Raw genomic sequence first — 18,191 nt, forward strand, 5'->3', positions numbered from 1 at the left:
CCCAAAGAGTAAGGCAGCTGGCGGGGATACTGGTAGTCCGGTTCCTTCTCCCCCCCCCCCCCCCCCCCCCGCCCACTGAAGCACAGTCGGATTACAAAAAAAAAAAAAAAGAGCCTGTCAGTCTTCTTTGGTAGCTGTTGGCTACGATTTCTTAAACTCCCCCCAAAACAGAAGACCAGGAGGCAGGTTTAGGTATTGGACGGTCCCGGGGTGGAAAAGGCGTTTGTGGGGCGGTTGCAACGGTGTTTGTCCTGCGGGAGTGCTTCTCTTCTTGGCCGTGTGGTTTCTCTCGGCGCCCCCCCCCCCCCCCCCGGTCTCCGTATGCCGCGTCCGCAATGTGTGGCCTGTGGGGAGTCTGCCTTGTGGCTCTCCCGCTCAGGGCTCTGTGTCCGATGCCTTCCCAGAGGGGAAGGTCCCTCGGAGCGGCTGCTGAAGCCCCGAGGAACTTGCAAACGGGAAGCCACTCAGGACCCTCAGGCCGATCCGTTCCCGCTGAGCATGGGAACGGCAGCCATTTTGGAGACTTTTGCTGAAGCGCAGAAGAGAGTGTTGGGGGGGAGGGGAGCTCCCACCCGATCTGTCACCAGTTCCTGGCAGCCCGGAGGACATCCAGGATCACTCACTGGATGGATTAGATGAGGGGCCTGATCCCCCCTGGTAGAGGGAGGGGAGTGGTGTTTCAGCTTTTTCCATAGACTTTGTGCTTTTAATGCACAAAGCATTTTTAGCTACTCAGAGCCAGCAGTCTGGGGTCACCCTGCAGGGGAGACCAGATGGACCACCACGGAAGGATGTCAGGAGTCCTAGGGGTCGCTTCGGATCAAGAAGATTCGGGGCTCGTCCCTTCTGGGGGACGGGGGCTTCCAGCCCGGTGGTGGCGACCACCGGTGCTTCGGATGCACTGTTGGGTCCTCAGGCCCTTCCGGGAGGTGACCCAGATGAGGATCTGGGAAAAACACCATTGGAGGGCGACGATCCGAAGGTGGTCCGCCTGTTTCATCGAGAGGAATTGGACCCACTTATCCCATGGATCCTGGCGGAGCTCAGCGTGTATCTTCCACAAGAAGCTCTCCCCCCGAATTCGGTGGATCTGGTCCTGGCAGGGTTACGGAGCCCATCCAAGACCTTTCCTCTTCATCCCATGTTTCTGCAGCTAATGACCCGAGAATGGGATGTTCTGGATGCAGGCCTCAGAGCGGGGAGGGCAGTGGACAAGTTTTATCCTTTGCCTGAAGAGGTCTTGTAGATTCTTCGGTCTCCCAAGGTGGATGCCTTCGTGTCTGTAGTCATGAAGAGGACCACGATCTCAGTGGCCGGAGCAGCAGCCCTTAAGGACCTCCAAGATAGAAAGCTTGAGGTTCTTCTGTTTGGATAATTGCCAGGTTCTTGTGGCCTGGTTTGTCCTCTGTTGTAAACAGAATGCTGGGCTTGATGGATCCTTGGTCTGACCCAGCATGGCAATTTCTTATGTTCTGAAACAAATTTTTGATGTTTTGACGCTGGGCATCTGCGTGGCCGTTTGCAGTAGTTTTATGATCTGGGCGAGCCTTCGCTTGGTCCAACAGTTACTTCCTGGAACCTCCCACCTCAGGAATCCACTCAGGCGGAGTTCTTGGAGGCGGCAATGGCATATGGGGCTGATGCCTTATATGACCTCCTTCGTACATCTTCCAGACCCATGGCATCGGTGGTTTCAGCAAGGAGGCTCCTGTGGCTACGCAACTGGTCGGCCGATGTCTCCTCCAAGGCCCAACTGAGTGCGTTACCGTTTAAGGGCAAATTTCTGTTTGGGGGGGACGGGACTAGGAGCAGTTGATTAAGTCCTTGGGGGAGAACAAGGTTCACCGGCTTCCCAAGGATAAGCCTAGGCCTTCGAGAACGTGTCTGCGAGAAAGGTCTTGTTTTCTGGAACAACGGGGATTTCGGCAGAGCTCCGGTTACCGCCCAGACACAGTTCACAGGTAGAGCGCAGTCCTGGTCTCATTCCTTTCGTGGCCAAAGACCCGCCCACAGCGGTGCCAGCTCCGTGACACCTGGATCCAAGTCCACTCAATGAGATGCAGCCGACCCAGTCCTCTGTTCCCCGGCTGGGTGGATGGCTGTCCGAATTCTACGAGGACTGGGTCAAGATAACTTCCAACCAATGGGTTCTAACTATCATAAAGAGAGGCTACACGTTGGAATTTGCTTGGCCTCTCCGAGATCTCTTTCTAGTCTCTCCTTGTGGTTCCCGCATGAAAGCACGCAATGTCCGGCAGCCCTCGACCAGTTGGTCACTCTGGGGACTATCGGCCCGGTCCCCCGGGCAGAGTGGGCAAGAGGCTGATACTCCATCTATTTCATCTTCCCAAAGAAGGAAGGTTCCTTTCGGCCGATCCTAGACTTGAAGAAGGTGAACCAAGCTCTCAAAATTCCACGTTTCTGGATGGAAATCCTGCTTTCCGTAATTGCAGCGGTACGCACGGGTGAATTCTTGGCTTCCCTGGACTTGACGGAAGCATATTTGCACATAGCCATCCACGAAGACAACCAGAAGTTCCTTCGGTTCAAGATCCTTGACAGGCATTTTCAATTCTATTCCCTGCTGTTCAGCTTGGCAACAGCACCTCGGGCGATCACCAAGGTGATGGTGGTCATGGCAGCAGCTCTGCGGAAGGAAAGTGTGCTGGTTCACCAGCATCTGGACGATTGACTTATTTGAGCAAAGTCGAAAGTTCTCTGCGAGGCAGTGGTCGACAGTCGTGAGTCTCCTGGAGTCCTTGGGATGGATTGTCAATCAGACCAAATGCAACCTTCTCCCGTCTCAGGAACTGGACTTCTTGGGAGCCAGGTTCGTCACCCGTGTGGGGAAGGTGTTTCTCCAGGAGTATCGGATCTCCAAACTGATGCAGCAGGTCAGGCGGCTCTTGTCTCTTCCTCTCCCCAAGGCCTGGGACTATTTCCAGGTCCTAGGTTCCATGGTGTCCACCCTGGAAATGGTTCATGGGTATTTGCTCATATGAGACCTCTACAGAGAGTGTTACTCTCCCATTGGGACCCGAAGTCTGAAGAGTTTCAGGTCCCCTTACCGCTCAGTCTGCAACATTCAGTCTTGGCTGGTGGCTGATTCCGGAGCACTTGCAGCGCGGGGTGGACCTCGAGGTCCCTCAGTGGGTGGAAGTGACAACGGATGCCAGCCTCTCCTGTTGGGGAGCAGTCTGCCAGTCGTGAGCTGTCCAAGGCCAATAGTCCTCGGAGGAGACGAGCTGGTCCATCAATTGCCTGGAAACAAGAGCAGTTCATTTGGCACTGCAACGGTTTCTACCGATGGTGCGCAATATTGCTGCCCGAGTCCTGTCAGACAACGCAACGACGGTGGCTTACATCAACCGGCAGGGCGGTTCCAAGAGTCAACCAGTGGCTGCCGAGGCGGAGCAACTCATGGTTTGGGCGGAAAAACATCGCCCTTCTGGCGGCATCGCACATCGCGGGCTCAGACAACGTGCAATCGGATTATCTGAGTCAGCAGAGAATCGACCCAGGGGAGTGGGAACGCTCCGATTTAAGCCATGGACCTCATTGTTCGCAGATGGGGTCCTCCACATCTGGATCTGATAGCAACTCCAAAGGAATGCCAAGGCCCCTCGATTCTTCAGTTGCAGAAGGGAACACTAAGCAGAGGGAGTCAACACTTTGGTGCTTCCATGGCTGACCACTGTTCTTCTCTATGCCTTCCCACCGTGGCCACTGGTCAGCAAGATGCTTCACCGGATAGAGGTCCATCCAGAGAAGGTAATCCTGGTAGCTCTGGAGTGGCCCTGATGCCTGTGGTTCGCGGACCTTGTCAATCTCGCAGTGGACGGTCCTCTGCGGTTAGGTCATCTTCCCAATCTACTTCAGGGCCCTATATTTTTCAAGCAGGTGGATTGCTTTTGTCTAGCGGCCTGGCTTTTGAAAGGCGGCAGTTGAGAGAGTGGTTATCAGGAGGACGTGATTACTAGTCTTCTCCAAGCGCGAAGGCCTTCTACCTCTCTGATTTATGCTAGGGTTTGGAAGGGGTTTGAATCTTGGTGTAAGGATCAGGGCGTTTTTCCCTATCAGGCTTCCGTCGCAGAGGTGCTGGCGTTCTTGCAAAAGGGCTTAGCCAAAGGGTTGTTTTTCAATTCCCTGTGAGTCCAGGTGGCGGCTCTGGGGTGTCTTCTGGGTAAGGTGGATGGTACGTCTCTGGCGTCGCATTTGGATGTTATCCACTTCCTTCGGGAGGGCAAAGCATTTGCGTCCCGCAGTCCGTCCCGTTTGTCCATCGTGGAACCTTAATCTGGTGCTCAGGGCCTTGTGTGAAGCCCCCTTTGAACCTCTGAAGCGAGTTACCTTAAAAGGTCTCACGTTAAAGATCTTATTTCTGGTGGCTATTTGTTTAGCTCGCAGGGTATCTGAGCTTCAGGCCCTTTCTTGCAGGGAGCCTTTTCTGCATATCTCGATTGTGGGGTCTCTCTTAGGACGGTTCTGTCTTTTTTTTTTTTTTACCGAAGGTGGTTTCCTCTTTCCACGTGAACCAGTCGGTGGAGCTTCTGACGTTTTCGCACTTATAATCGGAGCCACCGCACGCTAGGGAGTTGAAGCGTTTGGGCGTCCAAGTTCTCCTGCGCTATCTGTAGGTCACGAATTCTATCCAGGTTTTCGATCATTTGTTTGTCTTGTGGAATGGCGCAAAGAAGGGCCAACATGCATCAGCTATTGCCCGATGGTTGAGAGAGGCTATTTCATCTGCTTACATTTACTGCAGCCAGCCTATTCCTGAGGGGTTGAAAGCACACTCGCTGCGTTCTCAGGCCGCTTCATGGGCTGAGTGTCAGTCTCGCTGCAGGAAATCTGCAGGGCGGCGACCTGGAAGATGTTGCATCCCTTTACTCGTCGTCATTGGTTGGACGACCAGGCTCCTGACGTCAACAATTTTGGCAGCGGAGTCATTCGAGCAGGACTCTCAGGGTCCCACCCTGCGTAGGGAAGCTTTGGTACATCCCAGCAGTACATCCCAGCTGCTGGGATGTACTGGAGTGGAGTCGTAGCCTAGTGGTCAGAGCAATGGGCCCTGAACCAGGGAAGCCAGGGTTCAGTTCCCACTCAGGGATTGCTAAGGCAAAGTACCTCTCTCTCCAACAACAGGGTACGTACTGGGAAAGGAAAATTGGTTCTTACCTGCTAATTTTTGTTCCTGTAGTACCATGGATCAGTCCAGACGCCCTCCCTTAATGAGGGTTTATTGCTTGAGAGTTCGCTCTAGTACTTTGTTTTGTAGCCGAAGGTATCAGAAGAAGACGACATGTTACTCGTTTCTATATTCACGTTGCCCAAGGTTGGGCTTATTTCCATAATTATCTGGTTTGTCTTGTTGATCTGCCAAGTTAGTCTGCAATGTTACTAGTTTTCTGCTTTGAGATTTATACCAAGGAGATGCAGATGGCACACTGGTCTAATAGGGAGGTGCTCTACAAATTTTTCTCTGTCTCCATCTGCTGGAAAGGAGGCAAAACCCAGCAGTCTGGACTGATCCTTGGTACTACAGGAATGAAAATTAGCAGGTAAGAACCAATTTTCATATATTCTGTGGTTCAGGTGCACTGTTGAATATACCTGGCTATCTGCCTAACTGTAGGACTGCTGTGCCCCTAGAATGCCACGAGCTAGCAGGATAACTTTTTAGCCAGATAACACGTTACCTGGTGCTGTCAGTGCTGGTCAGCATAGCAGAATTTTCAAATTCCGTCATTGAACTTAACCTGGCAAAATGCACTAAATATTGGCCTCTAAACTTGTTAACCTGATATTAAATTATCGTAATGTTTGAGCACCGAGATAAATTATAAATGATTTAAGCATACATCGAGAGGTGATGAGGTTTCGGACCTTGTTCAGGTTTTCACAGTTCCATGTGTGATTTATTTGTATTTATTTATTTACATTTGATTGATTGCTTCTCGCCATAAGACCCCCAAACCAGCTAACAACAAGTCTGTGTGGTCAGCATTTCTAAACGGCAGTAGATCCACCCCACCCCAGTCCTGATACATACATAGCTAGACATTAACTCACATTAACTTAATACATTTCATTCTCTTTGCACCTTAATCCATATCCAGTCCCAGAGGTGGATTGAGACCTTCTGAGGCCTGTAGGCACAAAGACGTCTATGGCCTGTCCCCTTCTGTACGTTGTCTGTTATATGGGCTACCTCAAGTTCCCTATCCTAACCTTGCCCTCTACGCATATGCCTGCTGTGTGCAACCCCCATCTCCCCATGGTTTAGCTGAGAGGTCCACAATCTTGCATGTAAATCATCCCTCCCCTCACCCACCAGAATAGTTTCCAGTTTGTCAAATATTAACCACACTCTGTTTGGCCATGCTGCCAGCTTTGGCGTGACCCTGGCACATGATGTACTCCTGCCATGTTCCTCTGGGCTCTCACTAATGTTTTCTTTACAGCATATGATGAAGATAAGTTATGATGTGGTGAAACGTTGGATCAATGAAGCACAAGAAGCAGCGTCTAGTGATAATATCATGGTTCAGGTATCCCAGAAACCTTTTACCCGTACCCCATCCCTGCATGGGACTGGATGGTAACACTTTCTCCTCTCTGTGTTTGATAATCCTTGATGTGTTAAATGTACATGGTATATGGAGTCAGTCAGCCATTCTCTTGCCTGAAAGACTCTTATATTGCAGAGTCTTCCAAGACTGGGAAAATCCCAGATGCTTTAAATTGAGCACCCGTTGCCTACATCCAGAAGTAGCGCCTACCATCTGCTGCAGGGTGGCCATCAAAGAGTAGAGACTGGAGGAGATAGGGAAATGAGGCGGGGGAAAGCTGGAGGCAAGAAAATTGAAACACAAGCAAAACAAGCTGATTCCCCCCCCCCCCCCCCAATAAAATAGGCAAAACAAGCAGAGTAAAAAAATACAGTAAAAAGAAAAAAACTACACATTTTTTTGCCCTGGCTTTTAAAAGTATGGACTGGCACCCGAGTTTCCCTAAATTTGTTTTCACCTCCTGGTTTTAAGTCAGCAGGACCTTCTGGCAAGGAAATGTGTGAGCATGAGGCCAGGGAAAGTAGTAGGAAAGCTTGAGTTGAAGTAGGAAACTAGGAAGAGAGCTAAAACTCTGGGTAGAGAGAGCTGAATCTCCGGGCAGAGCAGGAAGGGCTGCGAGAGCTGAAGCTTGTAGTAGCAGGGCAAACAGGTGAGGGGTGTAGTTGATAGATTTGTTCGTTTCATTGGTGGCAACACTATTATTTAATGCCAGGGTTGGGAGGAAGGCAGTTGCTTGGGCATTCTTGTGATCAGAGCACACAAACCTGAGTATTTCCCACCACAACAGTCTCAAAATGTGTAATCTTAATGTGTCAGGATTGTGATTCTAATCACCCTGGCCAGCAGGCTCACAGAAACATGTGCTCGTGACCATTGCCCAGGCCGCACATGGAGATAAGTAATACAGCCTGTAGTGTAATGGTTGTTAACATCTACATCAGGCTGGCCTAATGCTCCTTGTTCCATCTCTCCCTGGGGACAGTACCATGCCTTGGGCCTGCTGTACTATCTACGCAAGAACGATCGACTGGCAGTCTCCAAGATGCTGAATAAATTCACTAAGTGCGGACTGAAGTCGCCATTTGCATACTGCATGCTGATCCGCATTGCCAGCCGGCTCCTGGAGGAATCTGAGGAGGGGTAAGTAGCAGCAAGGGCCATTGCAACTTCTGCCACACTCTCTTTATTTCTGTTACATGCATTTCAGCACTTGCTTTGACTTGCCTTAATGAGCAAAGCCCTAAAACTGCTAAGCCAGAAGTCTCCATTCCTATTCATACCCCAGTTCTGTCCAGACAAGTGGGTTTTGCATCCCTACCAGCAGATGGAGGCAGAGACAAAACTTTTCAGACACTGCTACAAAACCGAGAGTGCCGTCTGCAGTCCCCCAGTATTTCTGTCTCCAGCATCTGGGAGAGGTGCAAAACCTGCAGTCTGGAGTTTAAAAAAATAAATAAATAAATAAATGAAAGAAAAAGGAAGAAAGAAGATGAGGATATTTGACTCCCTAAGGTGCTAGGTTCCTTCGTGGGCCATACCTTAGGTCGAGCCGGGCGCGCAGGGGGTTGGAGATCCATCAGAGGTCTTGAAAGCCAGGAATCCTGACTCCCTTGTTTCCTCTGGATACCCCTCACCTATTTCTGGCTGCAAGACTCAAGGAAATATTCCCACTATTGTCTGTCTTGTTCTGTCTGTGTACTGCCTTACCTTTAATTTTTTTTTTTTTTTTTGTGGTATTCAAAAAAAAAAAAAGTGCAGGCATCTGCCAGCGTGCGTGAGGTGTTGACTGTGCTGGAACAGGGGGGGTGAGGAGGGAGGCTGCAGCTGCACACCTGAGGTCCAGGAGGGCTCAGCGAGGTTTGGTGCAGGTGGTACAACCAGCGTAAGGTGGCTGTGTTTGCACAGCCGGGGTCCGGGGTGGGACTCGATGGTATTTGGCGCGATTGGTCCGGCACGCCTCGGGAGGCAGCATTCGTCCACTTGGGGTCCGGGATAGCTCAGAGAAGCAAGTCTCTGTCAGCATGGCGTGCATGTGAGAGTCTGAGTGTCCCATCCACATTCCCTTTTGGATGATGGTAGAAATCTCTGCTGCAATTCCTGGCTTGGGTGGGGTACTTTATCCCAGTATCCTCTTTGGCTGGATCCCTCTCTTTATTCCTTCTATATCTGGTGCTCATAAGAAAGCTGTTGTGTTTTCTTCTTCACTTTTGTTTGTGGCCTAGAGATTCTGCGGTATCCATCTTTCCTGGAGCCTGCCACAACTGTGCTGTGTAAGGGGAGGGTAACCAACAGTGTGACCTCTGAGGCACTGTGCACTTTTGTCCACAGAGACTGGGCACGTTCCTAGCATTGTCTTTATTGCCCACCTAATAAAAGCAGTGCTTCTCTAGCTGGGAGGCACAGAGAATAATTCCACGAGCATGGCGCAAGTGTGTGCTGGAGCTACCAGCATGGAAAACTGACAGGGGCTCCCTCCGTGGCGCTTTCTGCCCCTGCAGGATCTGGATCTGGGAGCCTGCACTAAACACAGAGGCAGACACATGTGCTGTACCCTGCTGCTGTTCTCCAGGTGACCACTAAGTGGCACTATTTGAGGAGTAGTGGCAGTGGCAAAAACGCAGGTCAGGAATAGAATACGGAGTCAAACCTGCCACTGAAGTGATCTACAAAACCACTTCTGAACCTGTGGAGCTTAGTTTACCCTTCAAGCTTACATGAGGAGTTTCCCCAGTAACATTTCATTTCTCTTCTTGGGAATAAGGTAAGCTCTTTCTTTGCCAGGCACGACAGTCCTTTATTTGACTTCATTGAGAGCTGCCTCCGTAATAAGCATGAAATGGTTATCTATGAAGCTGCTTCTGCCATCATCCACCTTCCAAACTGCACAGCCAGGGAACTGGCACCTGCTGTCTCAGGTCAGTGAAAGGAGTGGGGCCTGGCAGCCTCTTCTCAGGTCAGTAATAAGGGAGGGGACCAGGAGAGGGGAAGATGTTGTGCAAGGAGATAAGTAGTCGCATTAAATATTCTGGGAGTTCTATAGTAAGTCTGTGGTCCTATTGTTGTCAGAGGACTGTCCACTTGTGTCTTTTGAGAACTAGGGGATCACAAAGCTTCATGGTCCTGGCATAATCTGGATATGAAAGCAGACACTTGGATAACAATAAGAGTACTGCTATGCTTACACAAACTGCATTTTTGGCCTACTGTCTTTTTATATATGAGTGCTTGGTATATTGGGGAGGGGAATGATCCAAGAGGCAGATGAAGGCTTTGTTTTGAGGTGTTTCTGGGGATGGGAAGAGGAGCAATCCAAGCATCACCTTAACCATGACTGCAGGGTGTATAGACTCCCCCCACCGCAGAGCAGGATTGGGGTCTGTGAATCCTGAGGCCATATGTCTGTTTCTTTCGAGTACAGAACTGGCAAAGGTTGACACATTTGCAGGCCTCTGCTAATCTGAGGTTAAATTTATTGCTAATAATCTGCAACATCATGCGTCACCCTTGAAGATTGGCAGAACACAGAAGAAGCTTGATAAGACACTGGGGGTAAATAAGCAAATAATGAGCAAGTTTGTTCTCATTCCACAGGTACTTTTACCTGCAGAGTTTGACCCAATAATAAATACGATTTCTTAGCTTCCAGACAGATGAATCCAGAACCAGTGGGTTATGCACCTCTACCAGCAGATTGCACTGTTAACCCACGATTGGACGCACGTTTTCGACGTGCTAGCGTTACCCCTTATTCAGTAAGGGGCCGAAAACGAGCGTCCAACCCCCCCGAACCTAATAGCGCCCGCAACATGCAAATGCATGTTGATGGCCCTATTAGGTATTCCTGCGCGATTCAGAAAGGAAAATGTGCAGCCAAGCCGCACATTTTACTTTCAGAAATTAGCGCCTACCCAAAGGCAGGCGCTAATTTCTTCGGGCACAGGGAAAGTGCACAGAAAAGCAGTAAAAACTGCTTTTCTGTGCACCCTCTGACTTAATATCATGGTGATATTAAGTCGGAGGTCCCGAAAGTTACCAAAAGTTAAAAAAAAAAATTTGAAGGCAGCTCGTGGGTCGAAAACCGGATGCTCAATTTTGCTGGTTTCCGAACCCGTGGCTGTCAGTGGGCTCGAACCGATGCCGGCAAAATTGAGCGTCGGCCATCAAACTCCACTGACAGCCGTCGCTCCTGACCAAAAGGAGGTGCTAGGGACGCGCTAGTGTCCCTAGCGCCTCTTTTTACCTGTTTTTACCGCCGGGCCTAATTTACATACTGAATCGCGCACACTGGAGAGTGGCCTATGCGCGCGCCCGCTCTCCCGCGGACTTTACTGTATCGGCCGATTGTGAGGGGCAGTTGAAGGCTGTATCTTGAAGTACATTGGGGAGGGGATGTGGTCTGGCTACGAGGGGGGCAGCTGAAGGCAGTATTTTAAGATGCGGTTCCCTGTGAGAGCTGATTTTCATTTTGCTTATGCTTTGTTCTCAGTGTTGCAGCTTTTCTGTAGTTCTCCCAAGCCTGCGCTGAGGTATGCAGCGGTGAGGACCCTGAACAAAGTGAGTGTCCTGTTTACAGGTTTTTCATTGGAACCAGTTGGAAAGGTTTTCCCGGTGGTCAAAGACCATATCTTGATGCAACACTTTAGTCTGTGAAGAAGTTAACCAGTGTGCACAGCTTTCTTCATTTCACCCTCCCCAGCAGGGCCCAGATGAGAGAGAGCAGACGAGAAGAATAAAATAGCAACTTCTCTGAAGTCACATCAGCCCACAATGTACAGTGAAACAATATTGTAAGATAACAGAATGCTTCCAGGGATTGCAGGATCCATCCCTGTTAAGTAACCAGCACAGTGGAATCCAGGCCCTGTCTGTTGCACACATCCATGCATTAAGGATGCGATTGTAGTTCTAGAAATGACCTCTACATGTGGTGCTGCGATGGATGCTTTAAAGATGAAAAAGCAGCCGAAGCAGTCTTCACTAGGAAGCTTGGGGGATTAGGGACTAATACCTGTATGGTCTCTTGCTCCAAGGTGGCAATGAAGCACCCATCGGCTGTCACTGCTTGCAATCTGGACCTAGAAAATCTGATCACAGACTCCAACCGCAGCATTGCTACTCTGGCCATCACCACATTGCTTAAGACCGGCAGCGAGAGCAGCGTGGACAGGCTCATGAAACAGATCTCCTCCTTCGTCTCTGAAATTTCAGATGAGTTCAAAGTAAGAGTTCTGCCCTAGGCTTAAGAGGTTAGGGCTGTTCAGCTTGGAGAAGAGATGGTTGAGGGGGGTTATGATAGAACTCTATAAAATCACGAGAGAACTAGAACAGGTAAATGTGAATTGGTTATTTTACTCTTTCAGATAATAGAATTAGGAGGCACTCCATGAAATTAGCAAGTAACACATACAAAACAATTCGGAGAAAATTCTTTTTCACTCAACACACATGCTCTGGAATTCATTACCAGAGGATGTAGTTAAGGCAACTAGTGTAGCTAGGTTTAAAAAAAGATTTGGAGAAGTTCTGGAGGAGAAGTCCATAAACTGCTATTCCCTGTATGTACCCGGATCAGTCCAGACAGCTGGGTTTTTTCTCCCTTCCAGTAGATGGATACAGAGAAAAACTTGAAGAGCGCCCCTCTTAACCGGGTGTAGTACCAGCGTCTCCTCAGTATTTCTCTGTCTCCAGCAGATGGAGGTGATGTATAACCTGCTGCTCTGTCCGTTCTGTGTTTTCAAAAAAAGGAAAAGGAATCAAAGAGAGAGAATATAATTGTTTTTCTGGCAGAAACCGCTAAGAACAAGAAGGATCCTTTATTCCTCCCAGGAGGATGCTGCGTGGTGTCTGATGCACGGCCTGTGGGGAGCCTGCTTTGCGGCTCTCCCACGAATGACTTTGTGCATGTTGCCTCCCTGGTGGGGAGGGCTCTTCAGGGGCAGTGGGGGCGAAAGCAGGCAGGACCCGCAGTGTGGGCAAGCGGCCTGCTCCGTCAGCGCTCGAGGCTGGACCCATTCCTGCTGAGCATGGGAACGGCGGCCAACTTGGAGTGCTTCAGCGCGGCTCAGCAGAGGGCAGCGGGAGAAAGGGATCTCCCGCCTGATCTCTCTCTGGCTAGTGTAAGCACAGATTTTTGGGAGAGAGGAGCCTGATCCCCCGTTAAGGGGGATCTAGGGGCCCAACCGATTTCCCCGTGATTCTTGGGGGTGCTTGGGGCCAGACTAAATTTACTGCGGACTTCGTGCTTCTCATGCACGAAGCCTATCTGGTCAGCCAGGCCTGCTCGGGCTTCTCCTCAGCACTCACCAGCTGAAGGCCTGCCAGCTAAGGTCCCAGGAGACAGGATCCCCTGGGGGCTGTTCGCAATCGGAAGCTTAGGAGTCCCGCTTCTCGGTGTGGGCCCCCCCTTGGGATGTCTGGTCCCTGGGGGACTGCAGCTCAGGATTCAGTGGTCAACCCTCTCCTTCATGGAGATCAGGGAGAGGAGCTGGATAAGTCTCTTCCTTTAGACAGGGACGATTCAAAAGAAGTGTGTTTATTTCAGAGGGAGGAATTGGATCCTCTAATCCTGCATGTCCTAGACGAGATTGGCATTGCGGCCCCACAGGATGTTCCAGGCCAGGACACGGTGGACCCTGTCTCGGCTGGCTTGCAAGGTCCATTGAAGACCTTCCCTTTTCACCATATGGTGCAGCAGTTGATGATCCAAGAGTGGGCTGCTCTGGAGTCAGGCTTGAGAGTGGGCCGAACAGTGGACAAGCTCTATCCATTGCTGGAGGAGAGACTGGCCCTATTAAAAGTGCCCAAGGCGGATGCCACGGTGTCAGCTGTCACCAAGAGAACTACCATCCCGGTTGCTGAGGCGGTGGCCCTTAAGGACCTGCAGGACCGGAAGCTTGAAGTGCATCTCAAGAGAATTTTTGAGGTGTTGGCCCTCGGCATTTGGGCGGCCGTATGCAGCAACTTAATGCTCTGTGCAGGTCTCCGGTGGGTACAGCAGCTGTTGAGCGCTACAGATCTCCCCCCCACCCCCCCCCAAGAAGTTGGCGCAGGCTGAGCACTTGGAAGTAGCGGGTGGCCTATGGAGTGGATGCCTTGTATGATCTTCTTTGTACTTCCTCCCGGACTATGGTGTCAGTGGTCTCGGCGAGGCGGCTTCTCTGGCTTCACAATTGGTTGGCAGATGTGTCCTCCAAAGTCCAGCTCAGTGCAATGCCCTTTAAGGGCAAGTTTCTTTTTGGCGAAGACTTGGAGCAGCTGAACATGTTTTTGGGTGACAACAAGGTGCACAAACTTCCGAGGATAAGCCTAAAGGGACTAGAGGTTTTCTTCCCACCCACTCTTGTTTTTGGGGGCAAAGGCACTTTCGCCAGAGCAGGCCACCGACAGCCCGCAGGAAGGTCCCAATCCTTTCGAGGACAGAGCGAACAGAGATGGTGCCGCTCAGGGGGCCCTCAGCTCCAAGTCCTCCCAATGAGATACAGCCAACCCGTTCCTCTGTTTCACTGATAGGGGGCCAGCTGGTCCTTCTTCATGAGGAATGGGTCAAGATAATGTCGGACCAGTGGGTTCTAAGTGTCATAGAATGTGGCTACGCTTTAGATTTTGCTTGGCCCCTACACGACCTGTTTATTGTCTCGCCATTTGGCTCCCTGTTGAAGAAAGTGATAGTTCAGCAAACAATCCACCGTTTGCTCAGTCTAGGGGCTATTATGCCTGTCCCTCAGGAAGAATGTGATGCCGAAGAAAGGCTCTTTCCGCCCGATTCTTGACCTGAAGCAGGTGAATAAGGCCCTCAGGATCCCATGATTTCGGATGGAGACCATACACTCAGTTATAGCGGCCGTTCTTAGCTTCCCTAGATCTGACCATAGGAATTTGCAGGAATCACCAGAGATTTCTCAGTTTCATGATCCTAGAGATGCATTTCCAGTTCTGTGCCCTCCCTTTCGGCCTGGCTACAGCTCTATGCACGTTCACCAAAGTGATGGTGGTGGTGGCAGCAGCCTAGCAGGAGGCAGTGCTAGTCCACCCATACTTGGACGACTAGCTCATCCAAGCAAAGTCAGAGGAGTTCTGCAGGCAAGCGGTGGACAAGGTTTTATCCCTTTTGGGATCCCTCGGTTGGGTCATCAACCACTCCAAGAATCACCTTCTTCCTTCTCAGGTTTTGGACTTCTTAGGAGCACATTTCGGTACTTGCATGGGCAAAGTCTTTCTAGCGGAGGACTGGATCCAGAAATTGCAGTCTCAAGTTCAACATCTGTTGGCGGCGGTGGTGCCCAGAGCCTGGGATTACTTGCAAGTCCTTGGCTCCATGGCATCCACTCTGGAGTTGGTCCCGTGGGCATTGCTATCCCATTGGGACCCGAGGTCGGAGCAATTCCAGGTGGCCTTACCACTCAGAGTCCGTCAGGTCCAGTCTTGGTTGGTGGCTTGTCCGAAAACACTTGCGGCACAGGATGGACCTTGAAATGCCTCAGTAGGTGGTAGTGACCACAGACGCTAGCCTCTCTGGCTGGGGGGCGGTGTGCCAATCCCAGTCGGTTCAAGGTCAATGGTCGAAGGAGGAAGCAAAGTGGTCCATCAATCGCCTGGAGACCAGAGCGGTATGCCTGGTGTTAAAGAGGTTTCTTCCACTCTTCTGCAATTGGGCAATACGGATTCTGTCAGACAATGCGACAGCAGTGGCCTACATCAACCATCAAGGGGGAACCAAAAGGCGTCAAGTTGCTCTAGAAGCAGAGCAGCTGATGTCCTGCGCAGAAAAGCATTTAGCCTTGGCGGCATCACACATTGCGGGGACCGACATCGTGCAAGTGGATTTTCTGAGCCGCCAAAGGCTAGACCCCGGAGTGTGGGAGCTGTCATTGGAAGCGATGAGCCTCATCTCACGCAGGTGGGGCACTCCTCACATGGATTTGATGGTGACTCGAGCAAATGCTAAGGCACCCTGCTTTTTCAGTCGCAGAAGAGAGCATGGCGCGGAAGGAGTCAATGCCCTGGAACTGCCATGGCCGCACGATGTTCTGCTTTGTGTTCCTGCTGTGGCCTCTGATAGGCAAGCTTCTCAGGTGGATAGAATTTCACTTGGGCAAGGTAACCCTCAATGCCCCGGAGGCCCTGGTTTGCCGACCTAGTCAACCTTGCGGTGGATGGTCTCCTGCGGCTGAGTCATCTTCCAAACCCTCGTCAAGGCCCTATATTTTTCGAGCAGGCAGCTTGCTTTTGTCTAGCAGCCTGGCTTTTGACAGGTGACAGGTAAGGAAGAAAGGCTATTTAGAAGAGGTTCTTGCCACTCTGCTTCAGGCCCGGAAAACCTCTACTTCTTTAACTTACGTCCGAGTCTGGAAGGTCTTCAAATCTTGGTGTCACAAGCAGGGAATCCTTCCTTGACAGACCTCGGTGGCACAGATCCTAGTTTTCTTGTAGAGAGGCTTCAGCAATGGTTTATCCTTTAATTCCCTACGGGTGCAGGTGGCAGCTTTGAGATGCCTGAGGGGCAAGTTTCATGGGGTACCGGTGGCAGCACATCTGGATGTGGTACGTTTCCTCCGGGGGGGGGGGGCGAAGCATTTGAGTCTCCCAGTTTGTCCGGTATGTCCATCTTGGAGCCTTAACTTGGTCCTCAGGGTCTTGTGTGAAGCTCTTTTTGAACCTCTTAAGGCAACCTTGAAGGATTTAACTTTGAAGACGGTGTTTTTGGTGGCAATCTGCTCAGCTCGGAGGGTGTCGGAGAGCTACAAGCCCTTTCATGCAGGGAACCGTTTTTACGAATTTTGGATTCTGGGGTTTCACTCTAGACAGTTCCCTCCTTTCTTCCAAAGGTGGTCTCCGCTTTCCATTTAAATCAGTCAGTGGAGCTCCCAGCTTTTACCGATGTTCAGAGGGAGGTGCCTCATGCTAGAGAATTAAGGTTTCTGGATGTAGTACCTCGAGGTTACTAATGCCTTTCGGGTCTCAGATCATCTTTTTGTGCTCTGGAGTGGTGCTAAGAAGGGGCATAAAGCGTCAAAAGTGACCATAGCTTGTTTGTTGAAAGAGGCTATTGCATCTGCTTATATCTGTCGAGGACGTCCGGTCCCTGAAGGTTTAAAAGCGCATTTCATATGGTCACAGGCAGCTTCCTGGGCAGAGTGCCAATTGGTTTCGCCACAAGAAATTTGCATGGTGGCAACATGGAAGTCCTTATACACATTTTCCAAGCACTAATGTTTGGACATCCAGGCACCAGAAGCTGCCAGTTTTGGGACTGGTGTCATTCGAGTAGGACTCTCCAGGTCCCACCCTAATTAGGGAAGCTTTGGTACATTCCAGCTGTCTGGACTGATCCGGGTATGTACAGGGAAAGAAAACTTGGTTCTTACCTGCTGATTTTCATTCCTGTAGTATCACGGATCGGTCCAGATGCCCGCCCATTTTTCCGTATGGGCATGCTTCTTGGGAGAGTCTGCTCGATCTGTTTTTTTTTCTTGTCTGCTTTTTCTATACAGGATCCATGCTTTTTGGCCTATTTGCAGAGTCCATGTACATAGTTGGAGTGTTTCATTTCCTTCTTGTCCTTACTTGTCTCTCTGGTTCATTGCAGTACTTTTTTCTGCTTTGAGAATTCTAATACTGAGGAGACGCTGGTACTACACTCGGTTAAGAGGGGCGCTCTTTGAGTTTTCCTCTGTCTCCACCTGCTGGAAGGGAGGCAAACCCCAGCTGTCAGGACTGATCCATGGTACTACAGGAACGAAAATTAGCAGGTAAGAACCAATTTTACTTTAATCAAGTTGACTTAAGGAATAGCCACAGTTATTACTGGCATTAGTAGCATGGGATCTATTTAATGTTTGGGTACTTGCCAGGTACTGCTCCACCATCGAACAGGTACAACCACAGTACACACCCTCACGCTGCCCCATCATCAAACAGGTATAACAGCAGTACAGGCTGCACACCCTCACTCTGCCCCACCGTCGAACAGGTACAGCATCGGCAGTGATATGGCTAGTTAAATGCTGTGTGTACAGCATGTGATAATGAATGCTTGCCATATATGGTCCTAATGTTTGATGCTGGGCTTTCTGTGCAGGTGGTGGTGGTTCAGGCGATCAGTGCTTTGTGCCAGAAGTACCCCAGGAAGCACAGCGTCCTCATGACCTTCCTCTCGAACATGCTGCGGGATGATGTGAGTAGGAAGTGGCTCAGACTGGATATGGGGGACTTATCCCATGGTTAAGAAATACTGCAAAAACAGCGCAGCAGGCGATGTGGTCATGTCACGACCAACTCTTATGGGAAACTAGTGATTAAAATAATGATATTTCTTTTAAAAGTCAGTTTTATTCTGAAGGACCTCTTTGGGATAGATAGAAGGGTTTGGAATGGAAGACTCTGGTCTTGCTTTCTTATTATAGTGACTTTTTGAATTTCTTATGTCATTTTCCCTTATTCCATCTACGTATAAATGTGAAGATGTTACAGCCGTGACCAAGGGTTGTTCCTGGTTTAGGATTAGCATTAGTGGAGCTTGGCAGAATGAGCCAATCCTGTTGCTTCAGTTTGTACACCTGCACTGCGGAGAGAGAACAGGGCAAAATTTACCCCACATTTTCAAAGCAAACTTACGTGCAT

At 50.3% G+C, this 18,191-nt stretch overlaps 1 protein-coding gene across 1 annotated transcript in view; it reads left to right on the plus strand.

Annotated features, from left to right (window-relative positions):
• COPG2 (coatomer protein complex subunit gamma 2) overlaps positions 1-18,191 on the plus strand; it is a 74,290-nt gene that overhangs the window by 20,602 nt on the left and 35,497 nt on the right. Inside the window, exons 8-13 of the mRNA XM_029616028.1 lie at positions 6,465-6,551; positions 7,555-7,712; positions 9,354-9,487; positions 11,059-11,126; positions 11,603-11,791; positions 17,650-17,745. Coding sequence (XP_029471888.1) covers positions 6,465-6,551; positions 7,555-7,712; positions 9,354-9,487; positions 11,059-11,126; positions 11,603-11,791; positions 17,650-17,745 — 732 coding nt within the window. The remainder of the gene's footprint in view (positions 1-6,464; positions 6,552-7,554; positions 7,713-9,353; positions 9,488-11,058; positions 11,127-11,602; positions 11,792-17,649; positions 17,746-18,191) is intronic.

Source organism: Rhinatrema bivittatum, chromosome 9 (assembly GCF_901001135.1).
Source record: "Rhinatrema bivittatum chromosome 9, aRhiBiv1.1, whole genome shotgun sequence".
In the NCBI taxonomy this organism is placed as follows: domain Eukaryota; kingdom Metazoa; phylum Chordata; class Amphibia; order Gymnophiona; family Rhinatrematidae; genus Rhinatrema; species Rhinatrema bivittatum.